At 38.0% G+C, this 19,459-nt stretch overlaps 1 protein-coding gene across 1 annotated transcript in view; it reads right to left on the reverse strand.

The window, feature by feature from the left end:
• Positions 1-5,540: 5,540 nt before the first annotated feature.
• The window catches only part of GRM8 (glutamate receptor, metabotropic 8), a 1,194,828-nt gene continuing 1,180,909 nt past the window's right edge, over positions 5,541-19,459 (reverse strand). The window contains exons 14-15 of the mRNA XM_006859342.1: positions 15,055-15,301; positions 5,541-5,590 (exon numbers count right to left, since the gene is read on the reverse strand). Coding sequence (XP_006859404.1) covers positions 5,541-5,590; positions 15,055-15,301 — 297 coding nt within the window. The remainder of the gene's footprint in view (positions 5,591-15,054; positions 15,302-19,459) is intronic.

Raw genomic sequence — 19,459 nt, forward strand, 5'->3', positions numbered from 1 at the left:
GTGAAGATGGGAAAGAGTAAGTACAATCGAGCCCATCTCTAAGGAGTGATAGTGCATATACATCCATAATTCATTGAAGTCATTTTAATATGCTTTTAGGTGTGTTGGTGATTTTTATTTTTCAGAGGATGCCAATGTAAAGAGCCCTGGTGAGGCAGTGGTTAAGTGCTTAGCTGATAACCAAAAGGCTGACAGTTTGAATCCACTGCCAGGCAATAGGAGGAAGATGTGGCAAGACCCTTCTGTAAAGATTGACACGCTTAGAAACCCCATGGGGCAATTTTAGTCTGTCCTATGTTCTTATCTGAGTCCTGGTGCGGTGCTGTGGGTTAATGCGTTGGAATGCAAGGTCAGTGTGAACCACAAGGTCAGCAGTTCAAGCAGCTCCTTGAAAACCCTAAACAGGGTCTATGATTGGAGCTGACTCAATGGCACTTAACAACAGCCAACAATGCTGTTATTATGAGTCATAATCGATAATCGATTCTAAGAGACTAGGCTTGGGTTTTTTTTGTTTTTTTTTTTTTGTTTGTTTTTTTAACCAATGTAAAGCTCACACTTATCAGGGAAAAAATACAGAAAACTGGCAGTAGGCTAAAAATCGTAACTTTTTTTTTTTTCATTGCAGTATTTCACGTGACTTCATAAAGACAGGGCTACTTTGTAAGTCTACAGCTGCCCAGGAAAACCTGCAGATTTGTATCTGGTAGGGAATCAAGTAACGAGTATCTAATGGAAGAGATAACCTCAATGGTTAGGATTTATTATAAAGTAAAAACTTAAACCGGTTTTTGATCTGGCCCTGTTATTAGCTAGTTCATTTTCCAATGTTCTTCAGACCATTTTTAACATCTTATTGGTTCCCTCATTCTTTAGGAAGATGAGTAAAATCATTGATAGGTTCATGCATGAGATTCACGCTTTTACCTTTTTGTCCACATTATACTCACAGACACTCTGTATAGGGTTTTCGAGAAGTGGCTGGTGGGTTTGAACCACCTACCTTTTGCTTATCAGTTCAGTGTTCATCTTAAAGTGCTACACCTGGACTCTAATTATATTTTAACAATTTATTATTATTTTGTTAGCTCTTAGAAAATCACCCTATGTACTGGTGAATTTACTTAATGGAACTTAGTTCATTGGTACATGCTTACTCAACAAACTCAATCATGGCTATCCTGTTTTCCATAGCTACGTCACCCCTCACCTTCTACCCATCATAATATGGCAAGTTTTTGACCTAAGATTGGCACTTTGTGACTTTTTAACAAATATGACTGCCAATGAGATGTACTGATACAGTTGAAGTAGCAGTAAGCTCAGATATCACATTGCTCTTGAGGATGGCGCAGGACAGGGCAGTGTTTTGTTGTACTGTACAAAGGGTCACTATGAGTCGGAATTAACTGCAGGGCACCTAACAGTAACAACAAATTTTGCCTACACTACTTAATTAAGCTGTAAGCAACAAATGATTTTTTTCTCCATTCCTATCATTCTGAAAATAAATATGTAAGTCAAAGTATGATAGATGTCTTCACACTGATAATAGGCTAACCACATCAAAATGAAAAATACTCTGAATGTCCTATTAAGGGTTGAACTAAATGAAAATATAATGGGTGCTCAAGAGATATATCATTATTAAAGGTTAAGCTATCAAGCATTTGAAAAATTTAAAACTTACAAAGAACAATGAAAATAGTGTTTTAAAAGTAGGTTTATGTGCCTTCCTCACCTGCCCTTCTATACTTAAGATCCTACAGTGAAGATCAGAACTTTCCGAACATTCACAAATAGAATCATTTCTTCTTAAAGACATCTTTTCTTCTTCATCACTTATATTGTAATTAAAGGAGAACCACAAAAAGAAAGCAAAAAAGAAGTCTTCCGAGAGGTCTTGGCATGATTAGAATATTTTTGTCATTTGGTAATATTTCCTACTTGCCCTTTCATGCAGCTGTATGGATACTTTGGTGATTTTATTTTTGAAAACTCATGAAAATTCTGACTTGCAAGGAAATGAAATTAGTGAAATGAGAAAAAAAAAAAGCGGGGGGCAGACTGAGTAATAGGGTTTAAGGATGTTGTTCCTTAAGCTTGCTGACTCTACAAAATATTCATGTTGACTAATGTCATTTGGGAAATTATTAATACTCTCTTTACATTAAAAAATGCTATTAGTAAATAATATCCAGTTAATAGGAAGAGAAAATGCAAATAAAAAATATTCTGTTTCTAATGCGATCTCCTATATTGCGGTATTTAAAAAAAAAAAAAAGTAAAATGCTGTTCAACTGAAAGGCCAAATTTTCTGTAAAAAATTCTGATGAACACTAAAAATTAAGCTAGCCAATCACAGTTCATGCTTCAATGTTCATCCCTCAAGTTGCACTTTATAAAGTAATTTTTCTAAAAAATTAATTTGTTACATTATAACTCTCCTTGATTTAGACACCTTTCACGGTCATTCTGAGTCAGAACAGACTCCACCACAGCACTTAACAGCAACAACAACAAATAATAACTAGTCTAAAATAACAAAATCTTCAGACTTGAAGTCAGATTTGGACCAAGGTCACACTAATGTACCTCCCATTGTCTGCTGGTGACATTTGCTGAATATGACCTCAGGCTACATTTTTAGTTTTCCCTCTGGCATGCTGAGATTAAATGTGACATTTCTTGGCCAGAATAAAACACAAGGTCGATTCTAAAGAATGCAACACTATATTTTTCCTCACAGAGCAACTTTGCATTTGCTTATCTATAACACACAGGCAGTTCATTTTAAAGCGCTGAACTTATGAACCACCACTGGCACATGCTAAATCCTTCTCCCTTCATTGTGCCAGCCCATATGACCAGACCACCTCCTGAGCCCACAGCAAAATCCCTGAGAAAAAAACACAAAACACAGTAGAGATCAGAAGTCTCCAGCTCCTATTGTCAGAGGTTGAAGGAGAGCACCCTCCCACTGTCTGGGGAGAGTGATCATTTTAGCAGCAGCACATTCCCACTGAGATCATGTTAAATATGATGACTGGCAGATGTAAACCCAGGAGTTAGATAAGATTTATATATGTACAACACCAAATAAGCATCAATGATTTATAACAGCAACCCATTAGTAAGTTTGTACTAGGAAGAACAATTTGGAAATGTCACACATTTTGCTTAATATTTCCTTTTTCTTCCACAAGTCTTTAAATGAAAATAAGAACAAAGATAATAAATTAAAAAACAAACAAACAACAAAAAAAAAAAATACCACCTTAGGCCTGAGAAGCAGCTTTGCTCTCAAAAACACCCTGTCACATTCGTTTACCCTGACTAGAGTTCACTAGTTTAAAAAAAGAAAGAAAGAAAATATAGTTGAGTTTTGCTCTCTGAATAAAATACAAGGCTTGTAAGATCCAATTATTTTTTAACTCAACACAGGGATAGTTATTAATTAGTGATAAGTAAAAAACTCTTATAAGCCACTAAAATTCTCCAATACAAAAACTGTAAACTTAAAACCCATGTAAGAATAATTATGATCAGTCTTCCTGATATGGCTACTTATTAGTTAAGTTGTTGTTGTTGTTATGTGTCTTGGAGTCGGTTCCAACTCATAGCGACCCTGCATAGGGTTTCCGAGGCTGTAAATCATTACAGGAGCAGAAATCCTCATCTTTCTCCCACTGAACGGCTAGTAGTTTTGAACTGCTGACCGTGAGATTAGCAGCCCGCCTCGTAACCACTACACTACCAGAGCTCCTAAGTGAATGGCATCATGGAATTGATGAAATATGCATTTACAGGTTAATTTTGTTTTCAATTAGGTTCTATTTAGAAAGGCACGCCTAGAGGTGGGTTCAGGATCCAGATTTCAGATAATCTGAAAGTTGAAAAACAGTGCTCTCCCTTCTTTGTTTTAAATATTATCGACAAACAACAAATGTTATTAGGAGAAACTCAACAAAAGCCCAATAAATACACCTTTCCTGCTAGATGCAGGTTTCTACCTATGCAGGTATCTAGGAAATGTTATTACACATAGAAGAAGAAAGGTGAGCTTTGTTACTTCTACTTTTGGCAATAAATTAAGTGACTTGTCAATATCAGGGTAGAAGCTGTGAAGCCCAGATAGCTCTTTGTATCTATAAGGAGTGTAATGAGCCATCCCAGCAACTCACCAGACAGAGCATTCATTAACAAAATGATTGTAGAGACCCATTGACTTGATGGATGTCTGGAATTGTATGGAATAGATGCACCCATGGAAAAAAATAGCTACAGATGTGAAAGCCTGTAATAGGCCCCTTTACTACATCTGGCATGGTTTATTAACAGGGCACAGACTCCCTGCTTTCTCTACCTTTAATGATATTGTTCTATGAACCAACAAATGTTTTCATTTGGAAAATAAGAAAGCAATGGTATGTAATCTGAACTGTGATTTCGTTAGTGATTCCAAAGGAATAAATGTGTTAATTCCATGCTTTGAAGAATGTCCTGGGTAAATCCCTTTGCTTTTCTGATTTCAGTGACTTAAAAGACCAGGTATGAAAGATTAATTAATACCACTTAAAATATTTCATTCCACAAAAACTTTCACTTAACAGATATAATGGAGAATTCTAGCAACACTTAGATATGTTTTTAGACAGTGAGTATTATATTCTTAAAAGTAAAGTTTAACTCATCGCTTGTTAATGATAAATACCTAAAGCAATTAACTTCCAGTGATGATCTGAACTTTTATAAAAGACACAATTTCTATGAAACTCTACACAGAAATCTTCATATTCACAAATTCTTACACAAACAAAACCTTTTCATATAAAAGACAACCTCTTTCATATTCACACAAATGTACAAAAACACATTTATCAAGGAAATATTTCCTTGAAACACTAGGATTTAATAGTAGAACCTACACAATCGCAGGGAAAATACCAACTAGCCAAAAAAAAAAAAAAAAAGAATTTTCTCCTGGCTTGAAAACTGGAACGAAACAACTCTCAACATTTGCAAAACATTCCTTTATTATTAGAAATAAATTATTTGTATAAAAAATTGCATGCGTCAACCATGGCATTTATTCTGAGCACAACCCAGGGCTTCAATCCGTTCAGCCATTACGAGAAACAGACGCATTGTCTTTACAAGTTGAACAATGTAGGACGGGAATGGGAGTTTTCACAGTCACGGAAAAATACAAGAATAACATCAGACATGGTTTATTTCAACAGCATTTTTTTTTTTTCACAAGCTAACATTAGTTTTCCTTTTTTTGATTTAATTTTTTTTTTTTTAACTTTTCATGAGTAAGCAAGACTTTAGCTTTACACTCATTGGTTGAATTTAATAAAGCAGATTTCTTTGATCTCCATTATTGATACTTTTGGCTCGTGGCTCCTTTTTGTCCTTTTAGAAACTATTGATGTGATTGGTGGTCGTCGACAGAGCTCTCCAAGAGTGAGTTTCTGGCGGTGTGCATTGTTTAAGATCACATGCCACATTTCTTCAGATTGTATCGCTTCCCCGTTTCAGATGGAATGATTGCTGTAGCTGATGTATGTTGTCTTGGTAGAGGAAGCTGTTAAAATAAATTTATAGGATTATTTTCATAACGGGTCATCAAAATTCAATTAGTAGCTTTGTGATATGCAATTTTCACTACATGCTACTTAGTGCTTTTTTGAAGGGTGTAGCCGACTTCCAATGACTATAGAAAAAAATAATCAGCAGCAATTTCAATCAATATAACCACTTTGTTGTTAAGTGCCATCGAGTCAGTTCTGACTTATAGTCATCCTGTGTAGGGTTTCTGAGGATCCGCTGGTGGATTTATTCTGCTAACCTTGTGGTTAGCAGACCAGTGTTTATCCTAGAGTGCCACACCAGGCCTCTGATTTAACCATTAGTCATACTTGCATTACAGAGACTTTTAGCAGTACACTGAAAATGTAGTTCTCATTTTTAATAAATTTGGGTGAAATACATTTAAAATATGTGTTTTTATACCCATATTTACATATATGTTAAATGAAAGAACAGATATATCAATGGGGGTGGGAGTGGTATGCCACTGAGTCAGTTTCAACTCATAGAGTTTGTAGGCTGTAAACCTTAACAGGAGCAGACAGGCTAATCTTTCTCCGGAGGGACGGGCAATTTCGAACTGCTCGCCTGGCAATTAACAGCCCACCTGGTAACCCACTACTCTACCAGAGCTCCTTAGATGTAAGAGTTGTTGTTGTTGTTGTTAAGTGCCGTCGAGTCAGTTCTGACCCATAGCGACCCTGTACAGGGTTTCCAAGGGTGTAAATCTTTACGGGAGTAGAAAGCCTCATCGGAGCAGCTGGTAGTTTCGAACCGCTGACCTTAAGGTTCGCAGCCCGATTCGTAACCACTACGCTACCAGAGCTCCTTCAGATGTAAGAGTATGTCCTACAAAATACAAAATTATTCTCAACCTTAGTTAAAATTTTTTAAAAAATTAAATTATTACATTCTTGGTTAAAGACTTCAAGTCTTTGCATCTGAAAGGGTTAATTATAGTAAGTTGTTAATTATAAACTGCATAAAAATAAATAATTATTCCATTTAAAAATCAATAATACATTTAAAATTGTTATGAGAGCATATTAAAACATCAAGTATATAAAATATTTGTAAACTTTAAAACAAATATATGATATATATAGTGTGTGTGTGTATAGTCTTCAAAGGATACAAATGGAGATGAATAGAAATAAATATTCAAAGGTCAAAAATAGGAATATTTAGTCATTTTGGTACCAACTGATTATAACAGAAAATGCATACTGTCAGAGATTAGATAGCTATGAATATCAAAGCATTATTTGCCAAATTTATACTTATGCTTAATTTTCCAGAAAAAATAAATCTAAACAATTCCTGTTTTGCTTTGTTTTTTAAGATGTGAAGGTATGAAATATCTGTTTTAAAATTAAACCATGACTTCCTGTTTCTTCACTGGAATTCAGTGGATATCATAAGAAGAAAAATATTTAAAAAATACAAAATCATGTATGGATAATGTTTTATCCAGCTCAGGATAAAGCAGTAGGTTTGAAGAATGGTTTGATTTTTATGCACTGGATAAGGCTAGAAGTTGTAAAGTTCTTCATATGTAAGAATTAGTGATCAGACTCATTTACTATAGTGTATACCCACAGTGGGAATTTCTTAATGGAGAGCAAGCTCATATAAAAGTCAGAATCACTATGATCAACACAGACAGCCTAATTATAGATGTTATTGCTACTTTTGTTATTCATAAATATTTAGACCTGGGTCTACATTCCATTTTGTTCCCTAAAAAAAAAAAAATTGTGTGACAAATGTCAGTAGGTCAGTGAACCAGATCACTGAATTAACCATTGGTCAATAGCGTATAAAATTGTTTCTGTAAGAGTAGGAACAGTGTAGATTTGTGGGGGAGCAGAGACCAGCTTGGAATATTTATCTCTTCCCAAAGGTAAGATATGTAGTTTACTATGAAGTAAAACACATAATTTTTATGTTTGTTTAGTTTTAACTTAAAAATTAATTTGTATATAACACTCTTATGGAATCAGCAGCCAAGAAATCAAATGATGTATTGCATTTGGCAAATCTGCTACACAAGACCTCTTTAGAGATATCAGCTTTAGGACTAAGGTGAGCCTGACACAAACAATGGTATTTTCAATAACTTCATATACATGTGAAAGTTGGAAAGTGAGTAAGAAAGACTGTAGAATAACTGGTACATTTGAGTTCCCATGTTGGAGGAGAATATTAAGAGTCATGGACTTAAGAAAGAACAAACCAATCTGTGTTGGAATAAATAGAGCCAGAATGTTCCTTGGAAGCCAGGATGGCCAGACTTCATCTCTCAGACTCCAGACATATTATCAGGAGGGACCAGAAGAAGGACATCATACGGTAAAGTGGAGGGTCAGAGAAAAAGAGGAAGACCCCCAACAAGATGGAACGACACTGATAGATGGATTAGCACAGTGGTAAGAGTCATGGGCTCCAGCATAGCAATGAACGTGAGATTAGCGCCGGATCGGGCAGTGTTTGATTCTGTTGTAAAAAGGGTCACTATGAATCCATACTGACTAGATGGCACCTAACCACAGCAACAACACACTCTTGTCTAACTCTAAATTCCCTCTTAGAAAATAAAATCTGCCCTTCATCTTGGCATTCAAAATCTTTCATATAATCTTTGTAAAAAAGATGAAGAAAAATTATCAGACTTTGAGAAACTGTACTTAAAAAGGTTGTTCAACACTCTAGCCTATTCAATATTTTCAGCAATAGCTAAAAGATTATTTATGTTATCAAATTTGTAAATATATATAGAGAGAAACTAGAGGATGAAACAGAGGAACAAGACTCAAAAGAACCTTGAGTAAGATGATGGTCACAAGATATCCAATAAACACATGGGATATGAATCAGACCGTCTTTAAGGATCATTCCAACTTTGAGACTCTACAGCTTTTTAAAGATTCATACTTCACTTTTTGTGTTTTTACAGATGCCATTCGTGAGGGGGTAAAAAATGTAAATTTGTATTGAGAATTGAGATTATAATTAACAAGACGAAAGAAATCTTCATGTTTTACTAATGATTAGAAGAGTTCAAGGTTCTGGATAACTAGGATGTAAACAACAATGGTAAGAGACAAGCTTTGAAAATGGCAGGTATCTACAGCTATTAGAATTTTTATTGTCGGAGCATTACAGAGTAAAATTCATCAGAGGTTTACTGATGAGCTAACAGGGAGAATATTACATATGAATATGCTAATGTGAGAATCTGTGTTTGAGTTCAGCAAGGATGAATTTCCTTGTGTGCACCACACACTGTGTTCATAAGCTAAAGAAAGCAAATCTACCTCCAGCAGCAGCTGTTTTCATGAATTATTCATGAACATAGCTTAAGGAACACCATGCACAGCATTTGTTAATTAGGTACAGTTGATAAAATTCATACACACTAACTTTGTTTCCAACTTCCCTCTTACCCTGTTATGAAATAATGCTTGACCATTTTTGTCTGAAATGGTTAAAGTCTTCTACAAACTCAGCAATTCACATGGACTCTTTGTTTTCCCTTCCAGCTTTGTAAATACTCTTATTTACTCTGTGTGGTTTTTGAACTTGAAAACTTTGAACATGTGGCCAGAGTTTCTGGCTTTACCAAGTCACCTTTATGATGAAGTGTCTAAATATGATGGATTTATACATATCTAGTAGGAGCTCTGGTAGCGTAGTGGTTACGAATTGGGCTGCGAACCTTAAGGTCAGTGGTTCGAAACTACCAGCTGCTCCGTGGGAGAAAGATGAGGCTTTCTACTCCCATAAAGATTTACACCCTCGGAAACCCTGTACAGGGTCGCTATGGGTCGGAACCGACTCGACGGCACTTAACAACAACAACAACAAGTAGCATAGTGGTTATGAATCAGGCTGCTAATCTCACAGTCAGCAGTTCGAAACTACCAGCTGTTCTGCAAGAGAAAGATGAGGCTTTCTGCTCCCGTAAAGATTTATAGCCTCGGAAACCCTGTACAGGATTGCTGTGAGTCAGAACTGACTCCATGGCACAAAACAACAACAACAAATGGGATCCCTGGTATAGGATCAACACTAGACTACAAATCACAAGGTTGGCAGTTCAAACCCACCAGTTGATCACACCAGGGTCACTATGAGTTAGAATGGACTCAATGACACTTAACAACAACATGGCCATGAGGGGAAGCCTTTGAATGGCTATCATATATACAGATAATTGCTTTGGAAGCAATCAAAAACGCAACAAAACCAACAATGAAATAGTAGCCATAAATATCAACATCTTCCACATGTATAGGAAGGGTGGTAGTGGAGAAAAGATGGAAGGTACAACTATAGTTTTTAATTTCAAGGCATCTGTGTTTTATTAACTTCAGATTAGCTACAGTTTCACAGTAGCAATGATGAAAACACTTTTACATATGCAATTGTAGCAAATGATGCTCTTTTAATATCTGATCGCAGATGGTCTGAGAATGCAGCAACATGCTACTGCTCCAGTAGGTAACTGGTCTTGCATTTTGGACTTCACCTATTCTGTGATGTTGTTGTTGTTGTTGAGTGCCACTGAGTTGGTTCCGACTCATAGCACCCCTGTATATGATTTGCAAGGCAAGGCTAGTGACTTTGAAATGCTGATCTTGTGGTACAAACCAACATTGGGACGCAGTACTTATCCTACAGTGCCATACCAGGACTCGAGTATCACTCTGGGTGGTGTTTGCATGCCATCGAGTTGGTTCTGACTCATAGTGACCCTGTAGAGGGTTTCTGAGGAGCTCTGGTAGAGTAGTGGTTACAGATAGGTCTGTGAATCTTAAGGTCAGCAGTTCTCATCTACCAGCTGTTCTGTGGGAGAAAAATGAGGCTTTCTGCCCTGGTAAAGATTTATAGCCTTGGAAACCCTGTACAGGGTCGCTATGAGTCGGAACCGACTCCACGGCACATAACCCCCACCGAATCTTTACAGGAGCAGAAAGCCTCATCGTTCTCCTGTGGAACCAGTTTGTAATCCACTCTGCTCCCAGGACTCTTATATATTCTGTAACAAGGGGCTTTACATTTCAGGAAGCACACTTGACTGACAACGGCTTTACCAGTATTCAGCTATGGTTTCAAAGGCATAGCATTCATCATAAGAAGAAAAAGATTGCATTTAAATTAAGAATGTTATGAATTATTTTTGAGCATTTGTGATTTCAGAAAACCCTTGACCTCAGTTATAACCACATGTAGTGCAGGTGCAGAAAAGATAACAGGGACATGAAAAGTACATGATACCTATGATGCCAGGTTTGCCACTGGGACTATATTGAATACCAAATTTTGTTTCAAAGCTGTCATCAAGCTGCTCTTCCATTGCAGGGTGGCTGTGGAAGTGAACACCATTTAGCAAAGATGGCCTGCAGCACGGTGCTAGAATAAAGAGTCAAGGGCTTATATGCTATCTCTCTGTAAGGCATAAACTACATTCCGTTTATTTAGATCGATCTGTGCAAACCTAAACTACTCCTATACAAGATGAATACACTCAAATCTTCAAAATACAGTGTTACTTGTTTTCAGGTAGTAACTTTATTTTATCTTGATTGATCTGTTCACATTGTGTTCACCTTCCAAAGGTTAGCACCTGACTCTGCTAGAATATTATTAACTTGTCCTTCAAACTGACCTCACATTTATAAGCATTTACTCTTATTCCAGAGAAAATAGGATATTCATGCTATTTAATCTCCATTGCAACATCAAAAAATATAACTGCAGGGATACAGAAATACGTGTGATGTGTTTCAATAATATTGAATTATTGCTGTTGTTAAGGGCCATCGAGTTGGGTCCAACTCAGCGCCCCTGTATAGGGTTTCCATGGCAAGGCTAGTGAGTTTGAACCAGAGACCTTGTGATTCAAACCAACCTTGCAGTCCAGTGCTTATCCCAAGCACCACACGAAGACTCTGGTATCAGTCTGGGGGTGGTTGTATTCCATAGAGTTGATTCTGACTCATAGCAACCCTGTAGATAATTTTGGAGGCTATAAATCTTTATGGGAGTAGAAAGTTTCATCTTTCTCCAATGGAGCATCTGATGGGCTCTAACCACCTACCTTGTAGTTCGTAGTCCAGTGTTTATCTTACAGAGCCACAGTGATTCTCAGTATTGAATTTGTCATTGATAATAATTGGAATTTTCCTCTTTGGGTAACCTACTTCATGTTTAAAAGGGGGAGAATTTTTTGTCACCATTCGAATAGGTGAGTCTGGCATAACTTCCGTGGTAAATTTGGTTGTTTTGAATTGCCAGCATATTATATAAAGTTTTCTGGAATGTTGCTAAAAGACAACGTGACAATAGGTTCTGGTGAGTCATACTGAAAAATGCCAGTGTTCAAATTATATGTATCATGGGGCCATGGCAGTTTTTTGGCATCCTACAATGGGTTTTGATTTCCTGCATTTATGATTTCAAGCTAGAAAAATACAGACAAAAACTTTGCCCCCGAATCACCAGCATTATACTCTGAAGCTTTTGACAGTAGTTTTAATACACCTTTTGCTAAGAACCCAAATTGGTCCATTATTAGTAAACTGCTTGTCTACAATCAGAGATGATTATAACTATTTGTTATCAAAACCCATCCTTATCTTTCCTTTTCTTGGAGTTGTTCAAAGTGTCATGTTTACCGAATGGAGAATAGGCAGAGTAGGTTGAATTTCTATAATGTTCCTTTATCGACCAGTGAATACATTTGGTATTAGTGATTTGGAGGTCATCTTCCTAGAGGAGTTGGTCACTAAATCCCAAAAGTTGGAAAATAAATAGAAATCAAGTCCGTTCAATTAATCAAGATGTAGCATCTATTTGTGAGCATGGCCTTTGGACCAATGTTTATCTGGAAATGGAAAAGGGAAGTTTTGTGACTCCAGTGAAGGCTTTTATTATTGCCATAATAAATCAACCTGATGCAATCAACTCTTAGTCCTTGACTATATTTGTTGTCGCTGTAGTGTGCCGTCGAGTCAGTTTAAACTCATAGTGACTTGCTCGGCATAGGGTTTCCAAGGCTGTAAATCTTTACTAGACTAGAAAGCCTCATCTTTCTCCCATGAGGTGGCTCGTAGATTTGAATTGCTGACCTTGTGATTAGTAGCCCAACCCTGCTATATTTAGGCAATCAAAAATACAGAGAATGAGGAACACAGCCTGCTGGAAGAAAAAAGGAGGAAGGGAGAGTTTTGCATTTGGTTTTACTCTTCATTGTTCAAGTCTCCTTAGGTTCCCAAAAGACTAGAAGGTACTCCAATGAAAGGATCTTGGCTTTGATTTCTTCTGACCCGCCTCTAGCAGATAGGAAAATAAAGGCTGTGTTTTTAACCAGACTCAGTTTTCTGATATTTTCCAATAAAAAATCTTTATTCCTTTAACCACTCTTCATAGAAAATAGGATGGACTTGAATACAGGCATGCATAAGGTTCAATTGGGTAACATCTGACCACATATACATCAGTGGAAATGAGAGGAGGGGCTTGCTTGGAAGAGCACCAGATGGTGGGCCAGCATCAAACTTGTAGTTTTGGGTCTGCGGCACCTTGTTTTGGGGCAGCTCTCACTGGTAGAGACAGGCCCTGTCTAGCCCTCCACTAAGTCAGTGCTTGCAGGAAGATGCTGGAATGTGGCTGCTCTACTTCTTGTCTTTTGGAGGGCTACTGAATCCAGCTAGGATCCCAAGGGCTGCTTGAAGAGTGTCATGTGATTAGAGTCAACCAATTGCAGCTGCAAGTTAGCAGAGCTTGAGGCTCTGAGTGGTCAGTGCCGCTTACACAGGGTTACTTTTCTATGTTGTTATGGTTGCTGTTAAGTGGCATTGAGTTGGTTGTGAGACTCATGGTGAGCATTTCCAAGGAGTAGTAGTTGGTGGATTTGAACTGTTGACCTTGCATTAGCAGTCCAGTTTTATCTTAAAGCACCAAGCAAGACTCTTGGTGGTATGTGATTTGGTATCTGTGCAAACACCATAGTATATATTTGTGTGTATTTGGAGTACTGGTGTGGTGCTGTAGGATAAGTACTGGACTGCTAACTGCAAGGTTGGCAGTTCAAACCCACTAGCTGTTCCTTGGAAACCCTATATAGGCACATTATGAGTTGGAAGCGACTCAATGGCACTTAACAGAAGCATATAGTTGATACACTTATGTGGCACTGTAGGCTAAGCACTGAACCACAGAGTTGGTTTGAACAGCAAGGTTGGCGGTTCAAACTCACCAGCCACTCCTTGGAAATCCTAAACAAGGTTGCCATGAGTCAGAACTGACTTGACGATACTTAAAGCAACAACAGTATGCACATATATATATATATATCTATGTTGCTGTTGTTAAGTGCCATCGAGTCGGTTCTGACTCACAGCGACCCTGAACAGGGTTTCCAAGGCTGTAAATCTTTACGGGAACAGAAAGCCTCATCTTTCTCCCATGGAGCATCTGGTAATTTCCAACTGCTGACCTTGAGGTTCGCAGCCCGATTCATAACCACTACGCTACCAGAGATCCTTATATAGGGTTTTTCAGACTTCCTGTGCGGTGCTGTGGGCTAATGCGTTGGACTGCAAAGTTGGTTTGAAACACAAAGTCGATAGGTCAAGCTTACCAGCTGCTCCTCCGAAACCCTATATAGAGTCACTATGGGTCAAAACTGACTTGATGGCACTTAAAAACAACAACAAATAGTGTTTGTACAGACGTTGAATCACATGACATCTTACTTCACAGAGGATATAACAACAATTGGGTCTGCTTGGGTGTCAGTGTGCTTCTGCTGAGGGAGGCTACAGAGAGGAAGACAGGACAGAGACAGAAACAAATGTGGAGGGGTGGGTGGAGAAAAGAGTCTATTCTCATGAGGCTTCCCAAAAGGAAACCTAATAGTCATCATCTCTCCCAGAAGGAAACCAGGGAGGTCTATAGAAAACTAACTGACGTAACCAAACAGGTTGGCTAACCAGGTTTCCCATTTCCCTAAAGAGCCAAATAAAACATCATTTACTTGTATGAGATCTTTGGACACATGTTCTATAAATATGAATTCACTTTTGATGCTATAAAGAGCAACCAATATTGAACTAATAAGGTTTAGAGAGTGGTTTCTAAGTGCTAAAAGATACTTTCATAAATGGAAGATACTTCCAAGTCCAAGGTCTATAGTGCCTCAAAAGAAAAACTGAGGAGGCAGACTTTGTCAAAGAGATTCTGTGTGCAGGTTCGTTAGAATAGCTGCTAATTATGAAATCACATGGCTTTAACTAACAGAGTCACCAGTGTGAGGGTTCCCATGCTATATGGGTACTGCCATACCCTAGAACCATGTAGACCAGTCCCCAAGTCTGGTAGAAGAATATTTGACGTACATCTATTAGGAAGCGCTTCCGCTCTTGATCATCGGAAAGTCTACGGATGACTTACTGTTGGTTTCAAGACTCTCACAGAGTTCGCTTCTCGCCTCTCCATTTGGTCTGTCGTTGCCTTTTTGAATCAGTTTGCTTTGCATGGTGGCAGCTGTCACCACAGCCTTGAAGCTCCTCTTGCGTTTTTGTATGTTCTGCTCTGGATGAAAAATTATAATATAAACCTTGGGCATATAGAGCATGCCCAGAGATACCGAAGCACTTAGACTCATGGAGACCGTGAGTGTGGTTGTCTGGATGTACATCTGAGGGGAGAAAAAGAAAGAAAGACAAATGAATGTTGGTAAGACAGATTTAAGAAAGAAAAGAGAGTAACAATTCTCTCAAGGTATTGTAGCTTCTCTGCTATAGGTGCCTTCCTGCATTGCCTTATAGACAAGCATTCTTTTATCCCAGCTTGAGCGTGTGGGTGAGTGAATCTGTATGGTTTATTGAGCCCAATTGTTAAAGCAAACAAACAACTAAGTTGTGGACTTCTTTTCCATTCTATATTATAAACTTAAGAATGGGAGCAAACCTTTATGAAAAAGAGACTATCTTTGTAAAAGATTACTCCAGACCTTCTTCAGGGAGATTCACCAGGGCCAAGTGATATTCTTCTAGCAATGAATTTAACCCAAAGCTAAATTATATATCAAGAAACCAGAGTAGAAGTGAAGCATCCCAGAAAGCCATCACTGTATACCATTGCTTGAATAATGCTGGTCTTAGCATCTTTGCATCATTCCTTCATTCCTCTTATCCCAAAACTTAGTAAATAGTAAGCATGTCATTAGGACTTTTTTTTCCCCAAAAAAAGCAACTCTTCTAAATACTTCCAGAAGTTTTCTCAATAACAACATCATGACAAAAGAAAAGAAAAGAAATAAACTAGTGTGTTTTTGCAAAACACGTAAGACCTCTTACCCAAACATTTGGATATGCACTATAGAGTCCAGTATAGAGTCCAGCAGTCACATTTAGAAAATTCCCTTCTGGCTTCTTACTTTATCATCCCTAAGGCTCATCTCACTGGAATCACAGCTCTCATGATTCTAGAGTGGAGTCTCTCTTGAAGACTTTTTTTTCCCTTACAACTTAGACATTCACAAGTTGAAACCCCAATTTACTACATCTTACTTTTGCATTGTGGTCCGGGAGCAAATATGACAGTTTTTTAATTATTTAAAACAAAAATGTTTGATCAACTTCCTGAGCTCAACCCCAAATGTCTCCCAAATAAATGGAAATACCTAGAGCACAAAGAAGCCATGTGTGAGACACAGCACCCTCCCCACCCCCCAACACACACACACACACACACACACACACACACACACACACACACACACCGATCTTCTTCAATAGCTCTTCATTCTAATGCTATCTCCAAAAAGGAAAATTCTTATATTTTATCTGGCGATCGCCCCCCCCACCACAGGCCCAAACAAGTTCTGTCTTTTTAAATCAATAATCAAGAAGCACTTGCCCTCAGAGGTAAATACCTAAATTATGTAGGGCTACGTTTTCCTTTTGTGGGGAAGAAGTTTTCTTGTAAAAGATGACAAAGTCTTGAGCTAAAGGACAGGATAAATCATGAGGAGATCTTCTGGTAGCAAATCAGGACAAAGATGGTTTCCATTTGTGAACTGACACCATGTTGGTTATCAAGTTGACTGATTAATTTACCTAGCATCAAGAATGGCCTTGCATGAGACCCACGAGGTAATACACAATTGGCTTGTTTTTAAGTTCACTTCCCCCAGGAAACCCTTCATGGTAAATCTTAACTTGAGTTATAATTCTTTTAGTTTATTTAGTCTAAGCATTTGTTGTTAAGTGCTGTCAAATCGATTCTGACTCATAGCGACCCTGTATAGGGTTTCCAAGGAGCAGCTGGTGAGCTTGAACCGCTGACCTTGCAATTCAAATAGTTTTGCAATCTGGCACATTAACCCACAGTGCCACACCAGGATTGTGTTAGAAAAGAAATGTAATGAGCCACATGCAATAATTTTTATTTATTTAAGCTTTGTATTAATTCATGTGATATGCACAAATAGAATATAAACTCTCTTTGGGTATGTAGGAGGCCCTGAGTGATACACATAATCAATGGACTTGGTTCCTAACTGAAAAACAGAAGGTTCAAATCTACTCAGAACCTCCTCAGAAGAGAGTTCTGGTGATCTGCTTCCCCTAAAGCAGCCATTAAAAGCCCTGTGGTATGCAAATCTACTCTGGCACCTATAGGATCACCATGAGACTGAATCAGCTCCACAGCAACTGGAATGCTGGTCTTTAGAGGAGTTAACTTGCATTCTTTTCTTCATACACTTCTAAGAAACTGTGCATGATTCTAGGAAAGTAATTCAAAATTGCTCTATTTTAGTTAGGTCTGTGAATATGTTAAGAACCTCATGATTTGCACAATCATGCTTCCTATAGTTCCCTACTGAAGCCAATGAACATCACAAATGGGTTACATATAGGAGTGATGCCATTTGAAGTAAAAAAACACAATGATAAGGTCTGGGTCCTAGGTTGTAGGCTGTGTTCATGCAAAGAGCCTCAGTAGAAATGAGATTTACATATACCCCTCAGGAAGGTGATGCATTACTGAAGGTCCTGGCCTCTCACGCAGCCTGCAGAGAAGAAGTATCCTCTGGTTAAATGTGAGAACTCTAATGATCTACTAAAATTAAGAAGGTCCTGATACAAACATGTGCTTTTGAAGATGTACTTTTAAACCTCATAAACCTCCCTAAGCTTTGCCATTTACTTTGAAGACAACCTATTATTACAAATACTCATAAGCTTCTCATGTGTTAGTTAATCCTCTCAGAATTCCTACTTGCTCTCAAGCTTGCTGCTATGAAAACCTACACAGAAAATAAACTGAAGGGAGAGGCCATAGAGATAAGGAAGGGACACAGCCAAGAACAAGCCACACACATGTCCCAGATACTGACAAGTCAAGTTTAGTTTAAAAAACTCTTAAGATTCAAAAGTCTATGAAATTATGGAAACACCTGTGTTTACTGATTATTAATTATAGGTCTTAATCTTTTCTCTTGCTAAAATATACAGTTCTTATTATTATTGGATATTGTCAAGTTGATTATGACTTATACAAAACCATCCCCTTGGATTTCATGAAAGCTGGACAATGAATACACTATATGGGAGAGGAATTGATGCCTTTGAACTATGGTGTTGGTGAAGAATATTGAAAGTGTTATGCTCTGCCAAATGAACAAACAAATCTGTTTTGGAAGAAGTGCAGCCAGGATGCTTCTTGGGAGAGAAATTGACAAGACTTCATCTCATATACATTGGACATATTGTCAGGAGGGGACAGTTCCTGGAGACGGAAAGCATGTTTGATAAAGGAGAGGATCAGAAAAAAAACCAGGAAGATTATTATCAGCCAGCTGGTGTGAAGTGGTGGCTATAATATGACAATGATTGTGAGGATGACACAGGACTGGGCAGTATTACATTTTGTTGCATGTACGGATACTAACAGTTGGAACTTAGCAACAACAACAACAACAACAAAAAAAAATTGGGATTCCTAGGCTATAATCCTTATGAGTGACTTCATATGGCACTGTAGAATCAGCACTATAATGCTAATCACAAGGTAAGCAGTTCAAACCCACCAGCTGCTCCTCAAAAACACTATATATGGTTGCTATGAGTTGAAATAGGCTCAACAGTACTTAACAACAGCAATTTATATGGGAGCACATTATCAGGATTCCAATCCTTGGAATTCTTTCCAAAGAAACTCTGGTTGGTTAAAACAGCCAACTTTTCAGTTTATAGTTCAGTGCTTAAACATAGTACCACTTGTTGTTGTTGTTAGGTACATCGAGTTGGTACTGACTCACAGCGACCTTATGCACAGCAAAACAAAACACTGCCCGACCCTGGGCCAACCTCAGTATTGTTGCCACACTTGAGTCCATTGATGCTGCCGCTTTGCCAATCCACCTCACTGGGGGTCTTTCTATTTTTCTCTGACCCTCCACCCTACCAAACATGACATCTTTCTCCAGCGACTGGTCCCTCCTGACAATATGTCCAAAGTATGATAGACAAAGTTGGGCCTCCAATGAACACTCTGGCTGCATTTCTACCAACACAGATCTGTTGGTTCTTTTGGCAGCCCATGGCACTTTCAATATTCTCCTCCTACACCATAACTCAAAAGCATCAATTCTTCTACAGTCTGCCTTATTTACTGTCCAGCTTTTGCATGCATATGAGGTTATTGAAAATACCATGGCTTGGGTCAGGCGCACCTTAGTCCTCAAGATGACATCTTTGCTCTTCAACACTTTAAAAAGGTCTTGTGCAGCAGATTTGCCTAATGCCATACATCGTTTGATTTCTTGACTGCTGCTTCCATGGGTGTT

Source organism: Chrysochloris asiatica, unplaced genomic scaffold (genome assembly GCF_000296735.1).
Source record: "Chrysochloris asiatica unplaced genomic scaffold, ChrAsi1.0 scaffold00032, whole genome shotgun sequence".
In the NCBI taxonomy this organism is placed as follows: domain Eukaryota; kingdom Metazoa; phylum Chordata; class Mammalia; order Afrosoricida; family Chrysochloridae; genus Chrysochloris; species Chrysochloris asiatica.